The sequence below is a fragment of the Boleophthalmus pectinirostris genome, unplaced genomic scaffold, assembly GCF_026225935.1.
Source record: "Boleophthalmus pectinirostris isolate CB_2022bp ecotype Guang Dong unplaced genomic scaffold, ASM2622593v1 HiC_scaffold_13, whole genome shotgun sequence".
NCBI classification, from domain to species: Eukaryota; Metazoa; Chordata; class Actinopteri; order Gobiiformes; family Gobiidae; genus Boleophthalmus; species Boleophthalmus pectinirostris.
In genome coordinates, this window is record NW_026571036.1 from 11,866,654 (window position 1) to 11,890,761 (window position 24,108).

At 39.3% G+C, this 24,108-nt stretch overlaps 1 protein-coding gene across 1 annotated transcript in view; it reads right to left on the minus strand.

Annotated features, from left to right (window-relative positions):
* LOC110156398 (laminin, alpha 2) overlaps nucleotides 1-24,108 on the minus strand; it is a 332,216-nt gene that overhangs the window by 194,239 nt on the left and 113,869 nt on the right. The window contains 6 exon segments of the mRNA XM_055149659.1: nucleotides 9,366-9,525; nucleotides 14,962-15,107; nucleotides 15,817-15,919; nucleotides 19,403-19,460; nucleotides 19,702-19,801; nucleotides 20,947-21,125. Coding sequence (XP_055005634.1) covers nucleotides 9,366-9,525; nucleotides 14,962-15,107; nucleotides 15,817-15,919; nucleotides 19,403-19,460; nucleotides 19,702-19,801; nucleotides 20,947-21,125 — 746 coding nt within the window.

Consider the following 24,108-nt stretch of genomic DNA (forward strand, 5'->3'; position numbering starts at 1 on the left):
ATATATGAGAGTCAAAATATAAATTAAAACTAACAAAATTGAATGCATAATTCATTCCAGAGCTCTATCTAATAAGTATGAATAAAGACCACATTCTCTACCTGATTGAGGCTTAGAGACTACTTAATTAATAATCTAACCATAATTCTAACCCATTTAAGTAGTTATTGAACCTGAATCATTCTTATTTAAGTATAATTTTTTTTTTTAAAAAGCACCTTTTAATGCACCACTTCACATCAAACACACCAAGAAAAAAAAAAAAAAGTACGGGGTCAGAAATGGTCGTGCCAATCTACCTGTTTATTGATTTATTGATGGTTGTGACACTGACCCTGGTAATCAATAGACAGTGAACAAACTGAAAGAATGCATGGTTCAATTTTAAGTCCTAGAAAAAATAAACGCACATACCTACCCACCCACACACAAGCTCATACTATTTACATCTATTGCAAAGAGCCTGTTATTTAATTTGTCTCAAGTCAGATCTTGTTTTTGTTTGTCTGCATTTGTTTTTTCACAATAAAAATAAAAGTAAATGTGCATTATGAAAAAAATCTTTGTTCACTGCTTTAATGCTAATTACAGTGTAGTTATTAGTATGTAATTTTGTCAGTGTTTTTGCTCTAAAAGGCTTGATCATGTTGGACAAAGTGACCAGCCAAACACAAATAAAGAAAATTCTTGACAATACATTTAGATTACATAAAAGGAACACAAATATTGATGAAACTACCAGAAGAAAAGATCCAACCTCGGAACTATGTCAGCATAATGAATCATCTTGTAGGTGGTTTCCCTTGAAGATTGTGCCTGTTGAGTTGGCTGTGGTGATGTGGTGCTGACACATCAGTAATGAGGGGGTCAGCTGGTCACTCAGGGCTCCACGGGGAGCAGAGGTTTAGGGTTGGAGGTGTAGCCGTTCAAAGGGACAGCAATGAGAAACAGATGCAGACACGAGCAAGATTCATACCACAGTGTTTCATCGTAATCAAGAGCCTGCTGAGTAAATAACAAAGCCTCGAACTTTAGGTGCTTTTGGATTAGAACCCTGTAGAAACAGCTGACTACTAATTTCCCTGTTTCTCAAAATTGACTTTTTGGAGCATTCTACCATGTTATAACATTTTCCCTCAACAAAAACATACCTGAAGAGATTGTATATGTCACCCATGCATGTTTGAGTACCGTATTTTTCAGACTATATGTTTGCACTTTTTTTCATGGTTTTGGTGGTCCTGCGACTTATATATCAAAATTTTTACACTGACAGCCACAAGAGGGCGCTCTAGGCTTGTGTGTCAGTATCCGCTGCTCCTATTACTCCTGTCACTTGGCTCTACTGCGCATGTCTCCTACAGAAAGAGCCGCTGTCTGTATCATGCCAGTTGATCGCACCATTACTTTTGTACCACTGAAAATTTTTAATCTAAGTGAATTCAGTAACAACCGAAACCATCCTGTAGGGATTCAGAAAGACTGGAATAATTTTAACTGGAACTGATGCTGAGTCTGACAACAGCTATGCAGAAGAGGAAGCAGTGCTCTGTTTACCTCTGGAGGTTGTGGAGTTGCTCAGAAATGACACTGAGGATGAAGAATTCAATGGATTTAGTGATTTGGAGTGAGATGGAGAGTTTGGTCAAATTTTGGCTGGTGCGACTTATACTCCTGAGCGACTTATAGTTCGAAAAATACGGTAATCTTGTAATCTCTCCCGGGTCCTACTCGAACCCTCTTTACAGTAAGTAGTACAATCCTGTCCAAGACTCAGCTCACCAGCCTATGTCACCTGCGCTTCCACGTGACAATTCTCCATGAATATACTAACAATACACTACAACTTCACACTGTGACTGCGGTGAGCAGAGTACGAAAACACCTCACCTCGGATCACCTCCTGTTTTATTCTCTTATCTCAAAGACAGAGCGAGCTGCAATTAATTAGCTGGTGTTATATTTCATTATTTAAATTCATATAGGTTGGACTTAGTATCGGATTTCACACGTGGGTATGTGATAACAAATTGCTTAGTAGAAAATGTTACAAAGTCGAGGTGCTATATGTGAAACTTTTAATGTCTTTGTGAGTGCACAGGGCTTTCAAATAAAAATACATATGCTAGGTATGGAAGGGCCACAGTCAAATTACTTCTTCAAATTACTTCAGTCAAAGTTCTAATCTAATCTAACTAGCACTATCACTTGAAATAAGAATAAAAATGTACAATAATAAAGAAAGCTACAAATTAAGATATTCTCATAGTTGTTACAAAAATATTGATTCTAAATATTTAAACTTTAATTTTTTGCATGTTGGTCCTGACATTAATAACATTTGCACATGATTTCATTTGGTTTTCTGTTACAAATGTTGTTACACAGTATATATTTTAGCCTTTTCTTCAGATAGCCCTCGACTCTCTGGAAAGAGAAGATACTGTTGTACTATGTCTGGACAAACCTTCTCATTCAGTGTTTTGTTTACTACGTTTCTACATTTTACATCATACAGAAGACAAATACCTGATGCAAGAAGTATGGAATTATGTAACAAAGAGAAAACATTTAAATAACAAAATTATTTTTATATGAAAATTCCTCAAAGTAGTCACCATTTGCTTTGTTAAAAGTGCTGCAGACCCTTCGCCTTCTCTCAATAAAACTTAAGCGTAATGAACTGTCCTGAAATGGTTTTCACTTCAGTGTTCACTGTTACCGTTTCACATATTGTTAGCTTGATAGCATAACTGTAAAAATCTAAACTTCTGATTGGCCAAGGACAAAGCCAATAACCCTGACAGATCGAGGAGCGTCTGGAGAGTAGAATGAGACAGAAAACTACAATAAATATACTTGTGCTGTTATGCTTCTGTACTATTCAGGGCCAAACACAAGAGAAATTCTGTGAAACATCCCTTATATATTCCTTCAGTGTCTACCTTCACAAAGCCTGGGAGTGGGTATCTCTGGTCATAAATTACTCAAACAGACCAATGAGCATCCACAGATCGCTCTAACGGACCAATGAACATCCACTGCATTCATTATTCAGGAAGTCATGCGCTCAAAGAACTCCCCCAAACACTACCATAATACATACATTACTCTACTTCTGACAGAGTAGCTTGTCACTTTCAATGGGCGAGGCTAACGTGACGGAGGAGCCCGCGACGCCCCATAGTCAGGTCACATAGCAGCCATCTTGGATCTAGAGGCCCGGGCCGATTGCTTTTTCATACACTGTGCACTGCTGCTCGCATGCACACTTGTAATTTGTTTGTTCCCCCGTGTTCCCAGGCGTCGGGGTTGTGCTTTGCTGTGCCTAATGCCTGCAAAACACATCATTATCGGACTTATACAGGCATGATGAGAGAGACCGCCAGCAACAAATCTGTGTGTGGGCTAAGAAGAAAATAAAAGTGTATTTGAATGAATAAGCATATCAACTGTGTAGTTACGAGTGAATATGGCATTAATGCGCTATAGATTGTAGTTGTGGAAATTATGATGTAGTGTATTTTTCAGAATATAAGGAGCACTTAAAATCCTTTAATTTTCTCAAAAATTGACAGCGCACCTTATAATCCGGAGCACCTTATGTATTAATTCTGGTTGTGCTTACTGACCTCGAACTGATTTTATGTGGTGCACTCCGCTAAAATTTTAGTAAGACTTTGGAAGCTGCACCACTTCATGGATTGTCAAAGCACTACGGCTTCCATAGTCAGGAGCTTCGCGGAGTAAGTCATGTCCTTTAGTCCGACAGAAGCTGACCACATCAGGGCACAAGGATGGAGCTCTTTTTTCAGCACTTATAGTTTATGCAAAGTAGCCATGTGGTTTAAAGTTTTGTTTCTGTAAAACATAAACAAATGTGCGCAAAACTGCTTGCCAGTTGCTCTTGCTTTGGCTAAATTGTTCCATAGTTTTCTAGCAAATATTTCATTGCTCATTGTATATTGTTGATAATATTTATTAAACAAAAATATAATTGGCAATGAAACTAAACAGATTTATAATTACTAATGAATCACCAGTACTCAGAGTGTGAGACAAGACGGTTACGGGGTGTTAGAGACAAAAAAAGGTTTGGAACCACTGTGTAGAACATTCAGATAAAAAAGTTACATAGTGCATCTTTAAATGTGCAGTTTGATAATCCATAGACTCAGTGGACTGATTCACTGTAGACTCCACTGTCACATTATAAACTCACAAAGGAAACAGTAGCACAAAGTATTGCATTATTGTCAACATCAGACACACTGCTCTTGACTCTGATCTCTGCTGTCCTGTGTTCTGGATCACAGAGTAGAAAATCACTCTGCAGCTTTTTGTTTGCCTTTTTCAAGAGATATGAGATATATCATATATGTTTGTTTTTCACACTATGCCAGTATATTGTTCCATACTGGCCAGAAATATCAAGGGTGTATTATTGTAGCTAGAAGTGAAACAGTGTTCTGCCCTAGTTAGGGTCAGCAATCTGTATTTAGATTAACTGTCAACAAAGCTTAAAACATGTCAAACTGGTTGTGTGGCTGGAAATCTTGTTGTGAATCATTTCATGTATGCAGATGACTTGGTTGTTTTCAATCCAAGCACCGCTAATCTCCAGCAGCTACTCAACATCTGTTCAGTGTACGGTGTGGAGCATGATATAAAGTATAATGCAACCAGGAGTGTGGTCATGATCGGCAGGACCAAAGAAGACAAGCACAAGATATACTGACTTTTGCCTGTCAAATGTTGTTTTGTCTGTTACAACAAAAATTAAAATATCTTGGGCATATCATCACTGCGGACATGGCAGATGATGATAATACGTATAGACCGTGTAGGATCCTCTATACTCAAATACTCTTATGGGTAAGTTTGGTTCTTGTACAAAAAGTTGTTATTGTGTAAATCATATTGTACACACATTGTGTACGCAGCCCAGCTCTGGATTAATTACAAAACATGCTTTTGAGGAGGCCAACATGCTTGGATGAGTGCGACGGAGATGTTTGTTACTACACGAGTGAACACTTTGCAAGCTGCACTAAGAATTTTAATTATTTTATATATATATTTACCTCCGCCAAGGAGGTTATGTTTTTGCCGGTGTTTGTCTGTTTGTTTGTTTGTTTGTCTGTTAGCAACATAACTCAAAAAGTTATGGACCGATTTTGATGAAATTTTCAGGATTTGTTGGAAATGTGAAAAGGAAGAACTGATTTCATTTTGGGGGTGGATCACTTTGAAATTTTAGTTAACATTGTGGTAAATGGGGCCAAAAATTTTGTTTCTCAATATCTCGATTAATTATTGACCAAACCCCATGAAATTTGACTCAGGGATGGACAATGGGATCCTCTTTCATATTCCAAATTGAAAGATACGAGACAAATATTCATGGAAAACACAATTAATATGAGGGGGACTGTAGTCCTTTGCGGAGGTCTGCGCTCTCTGAGTGCTTTTCTAGTTTTATATAAATTTATCATTGCATTTACATAGTGCCTTTCAAGATACTCAAAGTGCTTTACAGTTCATTATTCATTCACTCAACACTCAATGCCAATCTGTGCCATCGGTCCCTCCAACCGCCACCACCACTCACGCACACACCAGTTTCATACTAGGCAATGTGGGTGAAGTGTCTTGCCTAAGGACACAATGACGCCCCCCTGTGGCACTTGATTTTCCCAGTGGTTTTTCACTGTCACTCACAGATATGAGATTCAGTTCAATACGATTTCAGTCCAATATTTGGAGACACTGGTATGGCTGTCTTTTAAAAACATAAATATTTATTGTTTTGTAATGTTACTGTCCTTGTCTGTTTTAAAAATGAACCATGAGTCGGAATAAAGATGAACTGAACTGATTAATATTCCCGATACCTTCAAACCTACAGTGTTCATTAATATTCCCAATACATAACAAAACTACACCATGTGCGACACATGATGACAGCCGAGCCCAGCGTGAGGCCGGGCTCTTCCATTAGATACACGCAGCAGATCCAGTTTATGATTTTTAAATATGTCCGTGGGATACGAGTGCGCTGTTGCCGCCGCCGACAGCACCCCCCGCTGCTCGGACACCTCCCCGGGGCCCCTCTGCCTCTGTCTCCGCGCTCTCCCTAATGCGCCTGTGTATTCTGGGACGAGACTTTTATCACTCCAACTGGCAAATAGCTGCAGTCCATGTTTGTGAACTCCTCTCCGACTCCCATGTTTGTGTCTTGGAGGGATCTAGTACTACCGCTGAATTTCATTAGCGCCCGGCCGGCCCCCAGCGCTGGCGTGTCATCTCCTGTCTGTGTCTGAGCCCCCTCCTCCGTCCCCCTCCTCCCTCCTTCCCTCCTTCCCTCCTTTCCTCCTTCCCTCCAACCATCGGCCCCCGAACCCCGCCACGGCTCTGCTCCCCGGGTCGGCCATTTTTCACCACCCTGTTCCTAAATCATTCTGTTCACTAGCCTCGAGCGTCTCCTCCTCGCCGCTCTCTTTTGTCCTCTCTCTCTTCTCTCAAATCTTCCTCTTCCCTCCAGTAACCCTTCCTCTCCTCTTTCTAAACTCTTTCTGTCTCTTACCCCCTCTTTCCTCTACATCTCTTTCTCGGCTTCTTCCTCCCTTCCCTTCCCTGTCATCTGAATCTCTCTCTTTTTCTCTCTCTCCTTCCTCTTCCCTCCTTTACCCATTTCTCTCTCTCTTTTCTCTCTTCTTCCTCTTCTCCTCTTCTTTTTATCCCTTACTTCCTCTTTCCTCCCCTACCCTTTCCTCTGACTCTCTCTTTCCTCCATTCCCTAATCTTTCCTCTCTCTCTTTTCTCTCTTTTTCCTCTCCTCCTTCTAAACTCTTTCTATCCCTTACCCCCGCTTCCCTCTCTCTCTCTTTCTCTGCTTCCTCTTCCCTCCCTTACTCTTTCCTCTCCCTCTCGCCTCCCTACCCTTTCCTCTCCCTCTCTTTCTCTTTCCTCCTCCCTTCCCTATCTGTTCCTTTCTCTCTTTCTGTCTCTCTCTCTCTCCTTCCTCTACCCTACCTCTCCCTCTCTTTTTCTTCTCACTCCTTATCTTCCTTCCTTCTAAACCCTTTAATACCCTCTCTCTCCTTCTCTCTGCCTTCACTTTCTTTCCTCCTTTTCCAACCTCCCTCTCTTTTTCTCTTTTCTATCTTTCCTCTCTGTCTCACGCTAGTCTCCCTCGCTCCTCTTCTTTGTTTTTTCTCGCTCCCTTCATCTCTTTTTTTTCTCTTTCTCCCCTCTCTTCCTTCTTTTCCCACTGCCTTCTCTCTGCCATCTCTTGCTTTATTTCTGCCTTCTCTCTCTTTCTCTCTCCTCGCTCGTCTCTTCTTCCTCCTCTCACTCCATTTCTTTCTTTCTCTCATGCCTCTCCCTCCTTCCTTCTATCTTTCTCACTCTCCCTCTCTTCTTTCTTTTCCCACAGCCCTCTCTCTCTTCTTCTCTCCACCATCTCGTGCTTTCTTTCTGTCTCTCCTCTTCCCTCGCTCCTCTCCTCTTCCTCCCCTCCATGTCTCTCAGGGTAAACAGTGTTTCGCCTGTTGAACTTGATAATTTCGTTTTTTCTCACCACACAGACTACACATTTTCCACTCTCCCAGGCCTGGAGAAGTCAGTTAATGATGAGTTTTGCAGCCATTAGGGAGAGCGCCGCAGAACCGAACCAAAAAATACAAACATACACAGCCTATTCACATTACTTTAAATCAGAACTCAAGCGCGACAAGCAGAAGAAGGTGTTTCATTAACAGACTATAATACGAATTCAAAGGTTAATATAATGTTTTGTTAAATGAAAATGTGAAACTAACTAAAACACATTTATTTACACACTTGTATTACCACCATAAGAATTTGAATGATAGGAATAAATTGGTCCACAAATGATGCTATTTTTTTCTATAAATGGTCACTGGCAGAAATATGAAGTTGTGCTTTGCAGCTAATGGCGTCGACATTCTCTTGAGTGTGATGTTAACTAGAGGCACTGCTCTGTCTGGAGCTAGACTTTAATCTGAGTTTCATTTATACGCAATCTGACTGTAAAGAACTAGAACATAAAGACTGTATTCAGGTGAGATTATAATCTGAGAGGAACTGGAGTATATCAAAAAATCAGGCCAGGACTAACACCAAAATTAAATGCACATAAGTTAGAGGAGTAGATCTATGGAATAGTCTGGATGACAAGTTAAAAGAATCAACATCAATAAAATTATTTAAAAAATCTAATTTAATTTTATAGAGGAATACAGAGTGCTAGAATGATTTAAAGACATATTTTGACTACATAGAGAGACAATAAAATAATAATGTAGATTTGGTAGGCTACAAAAGCAGGCGAGTGTGTAGGATAAATTAAGATGATTTTGAAGGATTTTTTAAAAATTGCTATAGCTATTACTATTGTTGTTGTTGTAGTTGTTGTAGTTCTAGTTGTAGGGGGGCAGATAACATAAGATTTCTCTTCTTTCTGCTCCCTTTCATTCATTTCTTGTATGTCTGATGTTGTTGATGTCTCAATGTCTTTTTATACTTTATGAATGAAAAATAAATAAATAAAAAAAAAATAGTAGTTGATGTAGTTATTGTAGTGTAGTTGTTGTAGATGTAGTTGTGGTTGTTGTTGTAGTTGTAGTAGTTGTATTTGTTATGGTAGTTGTAGTTGTAGTTGTAGTAGTTGTAGTTGTGTGTTGTAGTTGTAGTAGTTGTGTGTTGTAGTTGTTGTAGTTCTAGTTGTAGTAGTTGTAGTTATTGTAGTGTAGTTGTTGTAGTTGTTCTAGCTGTAGTTGTTGTCGTTGTAGTTGTTGTACTTGTAGTTGTTGTAGTTGTAATTGTAGTTGTTGCAGTTGTTGTTGTTATTATTGTGTATATATTATTTTCTCTGTGCTTTCCAAGTTGTTGCTTGTTGTTTGCTGACAGCCGTATTCTTGGCATTGTGATTTGTAAACAGGATTAGGCATTCAGAAGTGATTTTACTTCAGCCACTTCATGTGAAGTGTTTGGAACAGTCTATTAAGTACATGACTGAAGACAATAAAGTAGTACTACTTTACTACTACTACTACTACTACTACTACTACTACTACTACTACTACTACTACTACTACTACTACTACTACTACTACTACTACTACTACAGGACCAAGAATGCTCAAACTGATCAGAGGCTCCTGAAAATGTGTTGTGTAAATAATTTTTTATAATTTAGTTGTATTTTTTTTTAGTTTAATGTTCAGTTGTTTGGCAATGGTGCATTGTGTCACCATGAAAACTGCAGAACATTCCACCACAGACACACATGCAGAAAACCCATTGCAAAGTATGAGTAAGGACCTGTCATGCAATCTGACCTTGTTTCCGAGGTAGAGGCCGGGTGCGTTCCAGTAGTAGGTGCGGCCCAGGTCGTGCTCCACGTCCGAGTGCCTCACGCTCAGATAAGGAGGAGTCTCTCTGTGTACGGACCAAACTGTAGAACCACTGTCGCCCACCAGGTGCCACCCCAACAGACTGCTCTCCTGCACACAACACATACAGCAGAGACGAAAACATGTACTTATTCAAATGTTTATTAAATGCTCTTGTATTAAACGTAACAGAACAAAACAATACTCAGGGTAGAGTTTTTCGTGATGTCACCAACTTCTTGAAAGTGCAGTGGCCTCTGAAGGCAGTACACACATCGTACATGCATTTTTCACCAGAAAGTTGTAAATGTACCTACTTTGCACTAAAATTGCCAAAAAATGACTAGGAAGTAAGGATGTAACAATACCAATAAACCAAAATATCACGATATCGAATCATCAAAAGTCTCACAATATACTGAATTACAAGTTCCTTTGCTTAAATACATGGTTTTATTGTAGCAACAGCTTATAAACATAGGGAACTACATATCCCATGATTCATTTCAGCGCAGAAAACATGAAGAAATATGTTTTTTACTTGAATTCTTGGGGTTATGATGGAAATAATTCACACCAAAATCTTGTCAAGGTATTTTAAAAGCAAAAAAGCATCCTATCTACAATTATATTAGCCTCTCCAAAATATCGCAATAAATATCGTACCGTGATAAATATCGTACCGTGAGATGCATATCGTGATAATACTGTACTGAAAGATTTGGATATTGTCACATCCCTACTAGGAAGTATAGATAATGTTATTAAAACACTGTATACACTTTATATATAAATGTATTCAGTGTTTAGTTCTACTGTAGGTTCAAACTCAAAATTCTGAAACTAAAACTTTAAACATTTATTCATGGACCCAAATATTATCATTTTAGTAACAGTTCATTAACCATCAAATGCCATTTTAGTTTCAATCCAGAATCCTCCGCAGTTCTGACAGCTACTTTTATCCAATACAAACGTGCAATGTTAAGGACACTGTCCCCGTCACCATTGTGATTCTGACATCAGCTTCTTAATCACATCGCCCTATAGCACTTTTACTCACACATTCCCTCATACTGCCGCGACTTACTGACAAGTGGAGGCATTACAGAGGCAGCAGCAGCAGCAGCTACATGTGTCAAATTGACCTTGTTGAATAAATGAAGCGTCAGATTAGCTTTCAGCAGATCACTGGTCCTTGAGGAAACACAAATTAAGTCACTTGTCATGTTTAGTGTAAATGGCTGCATGATCCGAGCGGCTGCTGTGTTGACATATCATTATTGCTTCGGCCAAAAATGTATATAGGTTATTGTGGGGTAGTCGGTCTTTTAGCAAGGTGTCTAACAATATATAGTAAGACTTTCTAGACTATTTTATAACATTATATCTTAGAATCTACACTGACACAGTTAGTTTAATGACCCCTGAACCAGACTAAGGCCTGCATGCCGACTCTAGCCCTCCAGCACCTTTGCCCGCCACCACTTGAACTGGCCCTATGAGGCAATCCTTAAAAGTTGTCATGGCCTATTTTTGAAATTACTTTTTGGCAAATAATAGCACATCTACATCTTGTTTTTTTGTTGTTGTTTTTTTCAATTAAAAGTGATATTTATATGAAGTATTTATATTTAAATTATTAGATGATGTATTTACATTTGCGCTGAATTTTCGATATCTGACAAGCTCGAAATCAAACAGTGACAGTCAACGCTCGCGATTTCTGCAGTGCAGTTAAGGGCAGCAAAATGGCGAGTGTTAAAGTACGAAAACGTGACAAAGAGTGCAAAGTTTTCAAAGAACAGTGGATGCCCGATTATTTTTTGTTCAGTGTAAGGACCGTGCAGTTTGTCTGATATGTAAAGAAAGTGTGGCAGTTTTCAAAGAATATAATCTGTGTCGTCAGGGTCATACAGTTCTGTTATACGGCCGACCCGACCCCCATCACACTCAGGAGCGTTAAAGAGAAAAAAAATTTGATGACCCCTGCTCCTAGTTACAAGATTTATCTGAATATATTCTGTGTATTGTGCATAAAACTGGCAACAACATTTTTTTTTCTTATATTGTGCAGCTATACTTTCCATAAATTCAGAAATAATGGACTTTGGAAAGACAAGGCTGAAAATACTTCCGATACTGAGAACAACTGAGGACATAAACACACACGTTTTGACTTAAATACATGTTCTATCTCATTTTAAATCTCAGAATGTCCATAAATGACAAGGTTTATATTCATAATGCAAAAATGTAATTTAGGTTTGCTGTTATAAGGTATAAGTTCCTTAAGTAGTTTAAAGAAAAGTCACCTATTGGTTGTTATCAGGTATTGACAGAGCCCAGTATCAATATTGGAACTAGAAATGAAAAATCTGGATCGATGCACCTCTAGACGCTATAGCAAGCTTTTTATTTAGTCAGTTAAGTATTTTAGTACATTTTCCATTTCCATTTTTGCAATATAAGGCCATAACCATATCATTTACCGCTAACACTTGGTATATTTTTTGTGCTCACCAGGTGTGACTTTATCTCAAGGCCTCATCAAAATACATTCAAAGATTTTCACACCTATGTCACACGTCAAGCAGGAGCCCTCACAACCTTGACAAGCACCATGTTTTTTTCCTCCTCTTAACTCCTCAAAGATTTTTTTTCGCTTGCTTATGTGTGTGTGTGTGTGTGTGTGTGTAGAAGACAGAGTAGTAGCACACATCGTACCATTGCAATTAACCTGACCTTGGCTTCCCCTTTCCCCCCCCTCACACACACACACACACTGGCCCTATCGCGGTCTAAATCGGAGCTGTCGTCCTGTCAGCGTCTCCTCCTCCCTCTTCTTCTCATCACATGTCACTCAAAAACCTTTTCCTCTTTTTTAGTCCCTCGCTCCTCCTCTCCTTCCTGCTGTCATGTTTTTGGGGCTTGTCCTTGTTCTGTGTAACCAAGACTTGATTTTGATGCCTTTATTTTCACCTTTCTTGTTTTGGTTAAAGCTTCAATTTTGGCCCAAATGTCTGTGTAATTTTGTTTTGCATTTCTAAAAATCTGAAAGTATTTTATCAGAGTTTGGGTTGCCAGTGCCTTAACTTGGGCATGTATAAGTCTTTACATTTTTTCTCATTCTCAGTCAGAATTCACTCATTCAGCAGTGACAGTGGCAGAGTAGGTTAGACCAGTGGTCCACAACCTTTTTTGCGCCACGGACCGGTTTTATATCCGACAATATTTCACGGACCGGAGGGGGTTGGTTTTAAGTCCTGGCTAAATCCTTTTTTAGTTCTGTTTTAGACCTGTTTTGGTCTTTGTTTAGACCTGTTTTCAACCTGGTTTAGTCCTGGTTTCTTCCTAGTTTAGTCCTTGTTTTAGCTCTGGTTTAGTTCTGGTTTATTTCTAGTTTAGAGGCGCGGCCCATGTGGTGTACGGGAGGGGGGGACGGCATGGTCCACACGGCATGGTTAAGTCCTGGCTAAATCTTGTTTTAGTCCTGGTTTAGTCCTGGTTTTAGACCTTTTTAGACCCTGTTTTTGACCTGTTTTAGTACTGGTTTAGACCTGGTTTAGTCCTGGTTTTAGACCTTTTTAGACCCTATTTTAGAACTGTTTTTGTCCTGGTTTAGACCTGGTTTTAGACCTGTTTTATACCCTGTTTTAGACCCATTTTAGACCTGGTTTAGGCCTGGTTTAGACCTGTTTTAGACCAATATTAGATCTGGTTTAGACCTGGTTTAGATCTGGTTTAGTCCTGGTTTAGATCTGTTTTCATCCTGGTTTAGTCCTGGTTTAGTCCTGGTTTAGATCTGGTTTAGATCTAGTTTAGTCCTGGTTTAGACCTGGTATAGGTCAGAGTGGTGTACAGGAGGGGGGACGGTCCATGTGGCGTATGGGAGTGGGGGTTTGCCCCATAGCCCGGTACCAAACGACCCACAGGTTGGGGACCCCTGGGTTAGTCCACCAACTGGATGGTGAAACAGCAAATTCTGTTTCTCAGTTTCATTACATTTGGCATTTTGTCACAGTTTTTATAACCAGGTTTCTTGACTGGGCAGCTTACATACTGAATTGCTTTAGAACTTGCCAATTCACGCTAATGCACCCAGACCAAATGGTGTATAATTACTATAACATAAGTTTGTGTGCCAAGTGCTGAGTGTTAAGGCTTCCTGTAGTTTGATATTAGCGTCGCGTGCTAAAATATGAATGAGGCCAGAGATAGTGGAGTCACAGCCACAGTAGCATTTCTACAGTTGTATTGATGAGACTGCAAAAGCCTCAGAAAACAAAGCTCTCTAATTTCCCTGGTCTGGCAGTTTTGTCATGGCAGCGCTGGTGTCACTGCTGCTAAATGGTGTCGTCAGGTTTCCATAAGTAATAGTACCAGGAAACAGAATATTTATAGACTACAAGTCAATTGATTGGCATACGTTTTGCACATACAAGGCACAGTGGAACAATGTATAAGGTTTAGTCCTGGTTGTATTGATTGCTCACCTGACATAACCTGTAAAACATTTACTTTTTTAAATAATTTTTTTAGAGCCTCCACCCAAACTTACATCATGCCCTTTAAATTGTAAATAAAACAGACATTACGCAGTCACTTCACTTAATCACTTAATCCCAGTTTATAATATCATTCTCAGTCTATAATATCATTGTCAAAATCAATCTTTAAATTCACTCTCTCTCTTCCCTCCTCTCTACAATTTCAGGAACAGCTTACAGCAGCAGAACCACAGCCTCCTCAACTTCTAGGGGTGTAACAGTACACAAAAATCACAGATCGGTACGTACCTTGGCTTTTAGGTCACGGTTCAGTTAATTTTCGGTTCAGTATAGCAACAAAATGCAAAACCATTTGTGTGTTTATTAAACCAACAATTTGTTTTAACATTATACAAACGGGAAAATAAAATAAATGCAAAGTGCTGCTTGGTCATGCTAATAAATTTAATAAAATATTCTCAAATAAGCAAGAAATGTATGAAATATTATAAAAAATAAATTCCAGTAACAGTAAACAAATCTTTTCAAAAAGTAATGTGCAGCACTAACAGTTCCAGCATGAAGTTTTACAGCGAAAGTGAGGACCGGGGCGTGATGATCATAGTTTTGTGAGGATGCACATGGTTTGGAGGGACGTAGTCAAGGCGGGGTGCAATTGTCGTCAAGGTGGCCACCCTAACTATAAAGCGCTGCCACTCCAATTACGGACCAGTTACCTCAAGAATATTAAAGAGCTGAGTCTTCCGTGTAGCTGCACATGTAGTGGCAGAATGTAAAGACACACAAATTGCGTGAACTCACTTGCACACTGCCACACACTGAACCCATCATCCCGTACCAAAACTGTTCAGCACAAATACATGTACCGTTACACCCCTATTAACTTCCATCTCCTCCTCTTCAGCACCAACACTGTCTATATATGCTCACACCTCGCCCCATTTTCAAATGAACAATCCATAATCCGTCTCTACCTGCCTGAATCCCTCATCATTCTAGCAGATATTGTTGACATCTTATTCTGTGTTTGCCTTACGTTGTGATAGGCCCAGGTGGAGGCGAAGCACTGGCTGGACACGCCCATACAGGAGCACTTGTCACAGCCGCGCTGGTTGTCCCGCTGCAGGTTGTAAAAGCCCAGTTTGCAGCGGTCACAGTTAGGCCCCTCCACATTTTCCTGTAAAACACACAGTGACATTATAAGCCAGGCCTTTTATTATTATTACAGTAGTGTGAATGTGCAGGGTAAGATAATGATGACAGAGCTGGAAAGGTTAACATACACCACTAGGCTTCATGTGTGTATCACCTGAGGCTTCCATGCTTTTTGAAGACATTGCATCTACTTATTGATTTCCTGGAAACTGGTGCAAACCTTAACGGTCCTATATAAAACTAAATCAACTCTTGTGAGCTTTAAGCCGTGTTATAATGTTGTTAGATGAAACTAAACACAACTCCAGGTATATTTGTGATGAGGAAACCTAAAAAAACAGCCCTGTTTCTTGCGATAGCCTTTCATAATGTAATTTCTCTCATTTTTGTCGTCTGATTTTCTGCATTATTTACTGTTTTGTGCTTCAAATTACATTAACTTCAAATTATTAGACGTATTTCCTGACAGTTAATCTTTAAGTTACTTACCTGAGTAGTAGTTTTCCCAAATGCTTTCTTACTTTTTACCATTACTTTGGACTCCTATTTGGATAGTATTGTTTTGAAGTAACATTACTCCGACATGATATAAAATTATAGCTAAGCAGTGCCTAAGGAGTGCCTCGGATCTCTTCTTTCATCTAGTAACATTACTCTTACTTACTCACCTTTAGCGTGATGGGAATAAAAATGCTGATTATGATAATTGTTGTGTTGACAATGCCACGTACCTTACACACACAAGGAGATACACAGGGGTCCTCGTTGGTGCTTCCCTCTAAACTGCAGTTACAGCGCTGGCACAACGGGTAGTCCTTGTAACCCACCGCACACCTGCAAGACAAATGGCTTTAATAACCATAATAAACATGAGCGTCCAGAGGATTGGTCCCATCGCAGGCAGAGGTGATGGCAGAGGACTGTACGGTTGGGTGAGCGTTACAGACCAACCTGTCCCAAATAAAGTCCCTGAGATCAGCGTAAACGGGTGACAAGCACGCATGTGGAGCGGGTCTCCAAGGAAATATATTTACAAGTGAATGAGACGTTAAGAGACAATTAGGTCAAGTAATTTCAAAACTGTGCTGGTGTCATCTAAAGTAAGCTATTAAAATGTTAGATGATAGCAGTGGTAATTAGCATGACCAAAGTGCAAGTCCAGTGATTTGCGGCAATGAGAGTTAAACGTTGTGTTACTGATTTTTTCCCATGTATTTGAGCAAAGTTTGTCTTGTCCCAGTACAGGGATATTGTATAAGGAATCAGGAAATGTGAGCATTAATTAGCATTATCAAAAAAGCATTGTGAAAAACATTTAGAAACTCATCAAGGTGAATAATTAGTTATGATCAGAACATATAAGGTAATAAATTGGGATCATAACTTGGGATCACAGCAAACCATTAACAACTAGTCTGTTTTTCATGTTTTTAAGACACTAAAAATCTTTAAGGATCAGTTAAGGATCAAGTATTAGGATTAAAGGGACAGTTTGGACATAGTTTTGGACATAGGACCTCATTTCCTAGTGAGCCAGAGTGTTGGAGACGTGTGGAGACACTTTTTAAAATATTCCATCCAGTCCTTGTACTTACAGAGGTCGCTGGTGCTAGACTAGTGCATGTCAATGGTCATAGTTATCCTGACACTAAAAACAGCCTCACCCACTCCACAAAAAACCCGAAACAAATCTATTATAACGCCAGACTGTCGATGTGAATGTCTGTGTAGAATTTTAGAAGTACAACCAACCTTGCATTTGAAGGATTTATGTCTGAGCAGCAGTAGTGAGTTGTATTTCCTGATAGAAAGCTTGGTAGCTGCGGACTGATATATGAGAAAATAGTCCCTCAACATGCAACGATTCATGTGATGCAAGGTTAGTTTTATTCCAAACATTATTCTATCAACACAGACATTTACATCGACAGTCCGGCATTGTAATAGATTTGCTTCGGGTGCTTTGTGGAGTGGCGTAAGGGTGTTTTTAGTGACAGGATAACTATGGCCATTGACATGCACTAGTCTAGCACCAGTGACCTCTGCAAATACAAGGACTGGATGGAATATTTAAAAAAGCATCTCCACACGTCTCCAACACTCTGGCTCACTAGGAAATGAGGTCCTTTGTCCAAAATTGTCTCTTTAACTATATATTCTCCCACTGAGCCAAATTTTCTAAAAGCATGGGATATCTTACCATTTTTATTCAGATGACTGCCAAATTTACATGGCAGCAGCACCCTGACACCCCTCCTGCAGTGCTTGAGTGTCAAGGCTTGGTAGGCACAAATCTTTTTAAATCTTAATGAAGGCAAGACTGAAATTGTCATGTTTGGCCCCATGGACCCCCAAACTGATATTATGATATATGGATCCCTTCAAGGAACTAATTCGTCCCTCAGCCACCAACCTCGGCGTCACTGTAGACTGTGATTTTAAACTTAACAAGCAGGTCAATTCTGTTGTTAAATCCAGTTTTATCACCTTCACCATCTTTTATCCAAACTGAAACCTTTTTTATCTTTTAATAATTTTGAACAGGTCGTCCAAGATTTTATCTCTACTTGTCTGTGCTACTGCAATGCGCTCTACACAGGAATCAACCAAAACACATTTCATCGCTTGCAGTTAGTCCAGAACTCTGCTACGCGTGTTTTAAGAGAGCAAAAAGTGTGATCACATTACTCTAATTCTTGCGTCGTTGAACTAGCTTCCTGTTAATTTTAGAATTGATTTTAAGATTTTATTATTTGTTTTTAAAGCTTTGAATGGACTGGCCCCATAATACATCTCGGACTTCATCCAGATTTACACCCCCGCGTGTGTAAATAGTGATTTTAAACACATAGATACAAACAGTATAAACATAGAATAGAGTTAGATGGAGGTAGATAATTGACTGTGACAGCCCCAGTGTTGTGTTATGTAGGCCATTACTTCTCAATACTTACCCAATCATGATGAGATATTGATTTTTTTGCCTTATTAACTCTGTTCTTATTTTCTAATTAGATGTTATAGCGCACTGGCCATTATCAATTCAGTGCACCTGCAACTATTTAGACACTACCATTCCAATCATACAGTAAACAGAGAAAAGTGGAGGAAAAGAAAAGTGGGGTAATAGTTTTAATTAACCTTCTAAATTAAACATACTATTTCTGTCTAACCATAGTGACCTTTAGACAACTGGCATGCTGATCTTACCCTATATTTTTGACAATAAAGGGAACTGTAACAGGGAAAGGCAATATTCGACCAATGCTTCAGCACGAAAATATTTCAAACCAAAATGTAGTTGGTATTTTCCAGGATCATTGCACATGCTTTTATAGCTTTTATATCTTTAATCTGCAAATGTTTCACTGTCTCATGTCTCTATTCACTGATTGATGTGTGAGTGTATTCTATTACCTGGTAAAATAAATATATAAATTATAAATAATAAATATTAATAATATAATAAATAATATAATAATAAATCATAAATAAATGCATGAAAAAAAATAAAAAAGACGAGGGAGCTGATGTCACTGTGGACAATGTATGATTTCAATTAAATAAAATTATAGGGACTCGTTTTGTGTGTTCATATGGACAATAGCACACAGATGCCCTCATATTATATTTAGAAAAGCACTATATAAATAAAATGTATTATTACAAGCAGTAATAGTAATAGTAGTAGCATTAAAGGTCATATATTGTGCAAAATTTGCTCTTGTTATAAATGTTGTTACCTCATCAAAAACATACCCAGAGATGTGTTTTGTTTCATTCACGCATGTTTGAGTAATATTTAGTATTAGTCCATTTACATTTCACAAAAAATCCTCAGTTTCATGTGATTGTGATGTCATAAAGCAGTAGTTTTCAAGTAAACAGCTACCTTTTTACCTTTTGTTGAGCAGAGATTGGCAATTCTAGGACTGAAAGTGTTCAAATTATCCTAATAAAGGTGTATGGAGTTTAAAAACATGGAGCAGCTCTTACTATATTACCAAGGTATTTTTTGTTTGAGAGAAATGCAGGGTTTGTGTGTTAAATATGTGTGAATGAAACAAAACACAACTCCAGGTATGTTTTTGATGAGGAAACAACATTATGACAGATCAGAAAATCACATAATATAGGCCCTTTAATAGTAACATTCATATATTGTCATGGGTTCTGTTGTGTTCCTTCTTGTGTACATTGCAAGCGGAATCTTAATGGCAACTTTCCTGGTTGCACTTTCAGTCTAATTGGAGCAGACAACAGCTGAGAGGTTGAGCCACCTGTCAGCGTGACTGTGTGTCTGTGTACGTGTCTCACCTGTCACAGCGAAGACCCCCAAAACCCTCCTTACACTGACATGACCCCACTGGCCTCCCTGTCAATCACACAACAAAAACACAACCATTTTAAACAACAGGATCCTCGCCAAAGCACAAGGTTTACAGAGGATCTTTAGGCTTTGAAAATAGCTTCACAAAGAATAGCATAAATATAAATACAAACAGAAGCATAAAAATTGTAAAAATAGTCAATCTGATGCTACTTTTAATAGCAGACGGTGATATAAGTACAACAAAGGAATGCTAAAATGAAAATAGAAAATAGGAGAGTTGTACCAGGAGACGCCTGTTTTACATCTGGGACACACGACTGGCTGAGTGAGCCCTTTGGGTCACAGGAGCAGGGGATGCAGGGGTTGTCTTCCTCCGGGCCAACCTGTATAGCACACATAAATAAATAGAATTAGATTCTTGATGATTATTACATTAAATGAATGAACCCAAATAGCCAAATCAAATAATTTGTCAAGGAAATATGTGAATTTGTGCTTGATCTGAATTGATGTAAAAACCTTTCATTTCTTTACACAGTTTTCTAATGCATTTAAAACATTTAAGGCTCAACTTAACAGATCATAATATACTGAGCGTTCAACTCACAACCCAGATCAGTGACTACAAAGATTGATTCAAACAGTCAAGTCCTACTAGCTCTAATTATATTTATATAGATTTAGAGTGTAGTACAGAAGTTTTGTATTGACTTCATTAACCTTCCTTCTTCTAGGGCTGTTAGTCGACTAAAAATCAGTCTTGAGTCCTGCGGATTGATTAAGTCCTGCGGATTGATTCATCAACTAAAAAGGGCTTTACCTTTGGCAAAAGCTCTCAGAAGTATTCGAATCTAACTTAAAACTACTGTATCAGAGAGGTACTATTGATATGCATCTCCATAAGGGAAAAGGCAGATTAAACTTCCCAGTCACAAATTACTCAACAAAAAAAAATGCTGGTCAAATAAGACACCATCAACCAATTAATCAACTTAAGGACTACAGCCGAACAGTCTTCACTGGGGCTGGGTATCGATATGATACATACCTCGATACATAGGCCACGATACAATACATATTTCAATACAGTGAGCTTTCGATTCGATACGATATATTTCAAATCAATTCGATACGGTTCAATAAAAATTATGGCTAAATGATGGTTGTGATACTGAAAGTCTTTGTGTAAAGTTCATATAAAACACACTCATTTTAATCATCAAAACATTGAAAAGGTCAAATGTGTTGCATAAACAAGTTTCCTTCCTCTAAACAAGCAACAAAACTCTAACTCTGTAACAAGATAATTTAGTAAAATATACCAAAAAATACTCTTGGTGATATATCAATACAGCAGTCCCCGATATCGATACTGTATCATCACATTAAACAATACGATATATCAATATTTTGATATTTTTGCTCACCTCTAGTCTTCACCAACTATTTTTCTCATTTTACCAAAGTGAACAACATGTCATTTTGAACACATTTCTTCTAGATTATTTTCTTGTACACAGATTCATACCTCCTCTGGTCGGTAGTATCCCTGCACACAGCTTTGACAGTTAACACCATCAGTATTGTCACGACATTCCACACAGACTCCGCCCCCTCTGTACTCTCCGCGTGCGTCCAGGCTCAGGAACAGGTCGGCCACAGTCTGATTGTAGTAGCACTCGTCTGCTTTGCCATGGCAGTTACACTCTGCAAATATAAAACACTTAATACAAGGCAAGCTGCAGTGCGTTTGATAGGAGTGTGAAGTACAATGTTTACTGCGGTTTCTAATCCACTTACACACTCACAACTGGGCATAAAGTCTTTGCAATAATAACCAAAGGCTTCAAGCTATGTGGGTGTCTCTTTGAGCTATTTCTTATTTGTACTCACAAACAACACAACCTAATGTTTTTATTCAAGGTTCTTCTCAAGACCAATGCAACTCTTAAGAACTTAAAGAAAGAATGGTTAAAAGAAGAAGTGACTGAAGCTGAAAAGTGGCATTTAACCACAATACCGTACTTCCAACCTCATTCTTACTTCCGTGGGATATAAAGTCCCTCCTTTGTCTTACTGAATTAGTTGCATGTCATTACTCTATCTTTACCAAGCTCAATAAACTGCTAACACACTTCTGCTTTAGTATAAAGGTGCACTGGGATAAGGTGTAACTTTTCTGGGGTCCATCACATGCTTGATTAATTATTTTATATTGTTTACTTTTTGTATGATGCACACTGCAAAACCCAAACAGCACATCTTTATAAGAAAGCGTAAAATGGGATAAGAAGTTGCATAGTATATGTTTTATGAATTAGTTTGAAAAATACAGAGAGTCTGGGCAGGTCCTACATAAGTGAGGTGGTTTCATTTTTCAGTTTGCAAAATGTAAAGTTTGTGTCCATTGTCCTTCTGAGATGATTCTTTAGCAGATAACAGCGATGTAGAAGTTTGTAGCAGATTTCCCATTGCTTGTTGGTGATGACACATTTGTGAGGTTATGTAAGTACATTTTTCCATCGAATATTGTCAGTAGAGTCGGGCTGCTAACAGCGCACGAGTAGGGCTCCATTTGGGAGTTGCATTTGTGGTGATAGTCGCTCTTTTTCCACAGCGACTCATTATAAGACAAGTTTAATTGAAGATGAAGCCAAGTAAGTGACTTTTGAAAAGATTTTTAAAATTTGGTGCGCAGCGTCTTCACTTACGCCCGCTCAAGATGCCATCTTCGGGTGCTGGCACTATCCTGCTGTTTCCCCAGTTTAGGCTCCTGGCTCCACTAATGATATCACTCTTTTGCAGCTAATGAAACAGCGGTAGGTGTAACCCTGTTGTCATATCACTGAATATATCTCAGAACGTCTAATAAACAAAATGTGAACTAAAAGTGTTAAATTAATACTACTGAGTTTGGAAAAATATTGGAATAAATTTATGTTTATTAAAATAAAATGGCAAATATTGGTTGGGACCATTTTGCGTTCCCCAAATATTGGTTGTGACATGTCCCCACCATCCGTATGCAAACATACACCCTTGCAGGTAACACCGCCAGGCCAAGTTACAGGTCAGATCTGTGCTGAAGTGATCTCGCTAACAGTAAGGATTTTTTGAGCAATAAAAGACCTGTAATTGAAATAAGATAAATAATACTATACAGTGTAACATCACAGAAAAAGAAATAACATCATGGAGACGAGCAGGCAGTGTACACTCCACCAGAAAAGCTGCGTCTTTAAGTCTCTTCTTGTTGAACTATACGGTATGCAAGATTCCCTATGAGCAGTTCACATTTGTATGAATTTGCCCCATGTTTTATAGCTGTGTATAAAAACAACACATCATTTATCACAGGCCAGCAGAGGCAGCACTTATCAGGCGGTGTGACGAGCGGCTCGGTTGGGGAAGTGTAATGATGATTATATGTTGTAACCTCCGTTTTATGGTGACAGTGAAGCGCCTCTCACCTCCGCACCGAGCGCTGGAGGTTAATGGATGTACGGGGCGACGCTCAAGGATTCATAAAGTGCTTTATCATACGCTCATGGGGCTGTGATGAGGAACGCGTAAATGTGGAGCACCCAGGAGCACCCAAGGCCACTCTGCTCGCCAACCTCTATCAGAATGAATCAAATAGAATAGAGAAATGGATAGATTAACATGTTTGGTGATGTATGTCTTCTAGGATTTGATGAGGTGAAATTTTCAAATGCAGTGCAGCGTCGGCAGCGATGCAGTCGCTGTATCGAACCGTTGTGGTGAAGAGGGAGCTGAGCTTAAAGGCAAAGCTCTCAATTTATCATTCCTCACCTATGGTCATGAGCTCTGGGTAATGATGGAAAGGATGAGCTAGTAGATACAGGCGGCCGAAATGAGTTTCCTCCGCAGGGTGGCTGGGCGCTCCCTTAGAGATAGGGTGAGGAGCTCAGACACAAGGGAGGAGCATGGAGTAGAGTCGCTGCTCCTCCACATCGAGAGGAGCCAGCTGAGGTGGCTTGGACATCTCTTCCGGATGCCTCCTGGGCACCTCCCACGGGAAGTGTTCTGAGCATATCCTACTGGGAGAAGGACCCGGGAAAAAAGCCATGACACGCTGGAGGGACTATGTCTCTCAGCTGACCTGGGAACGTCTTGGGGTCCCCCCGGAGGAGCTGGAGGAAGTGTCCCGGGTGGAGGAAGTCTGGGAGTCCCTGCTTAACCTGCTTCCTCTGCAACCCGGTCCCGGATAAGCGGAAGAAAATGGATGGATGGATGGAAATTTTCAAATCAAGAACAAGTAGCAATTTTACTTTAAGGATGGTAGTGATTAATAATACTAAAATAACGCATTCATTTTATAAAGCACTTTTCCAGGTGCTCAAATTTACGTTACAGTTTCAGGCAATATTCATTCTATATTGGGTGGTACAACTGTAGGCACAGCTGCCTTGGGGTAGACTGACAAAGGTGAAGCTGCCAATCTGCTTCATCGGGACCTCCAACCACCACCAATCAATCACACATCATATTCATAGTTGGCAAGGTGGATGAAGTGTCTTGCCTAAGGACACACCAACTCTACGCACCAGACCTACTTCCCAGTGGTCTCCCATCCACGTGCTAACCAGGCCAAAGCCACTGAGCTTCCAAGATCAATCCACAAATGTTGAACCTCAAATTGTCTATTGGTATTTCACGTCCACAAACT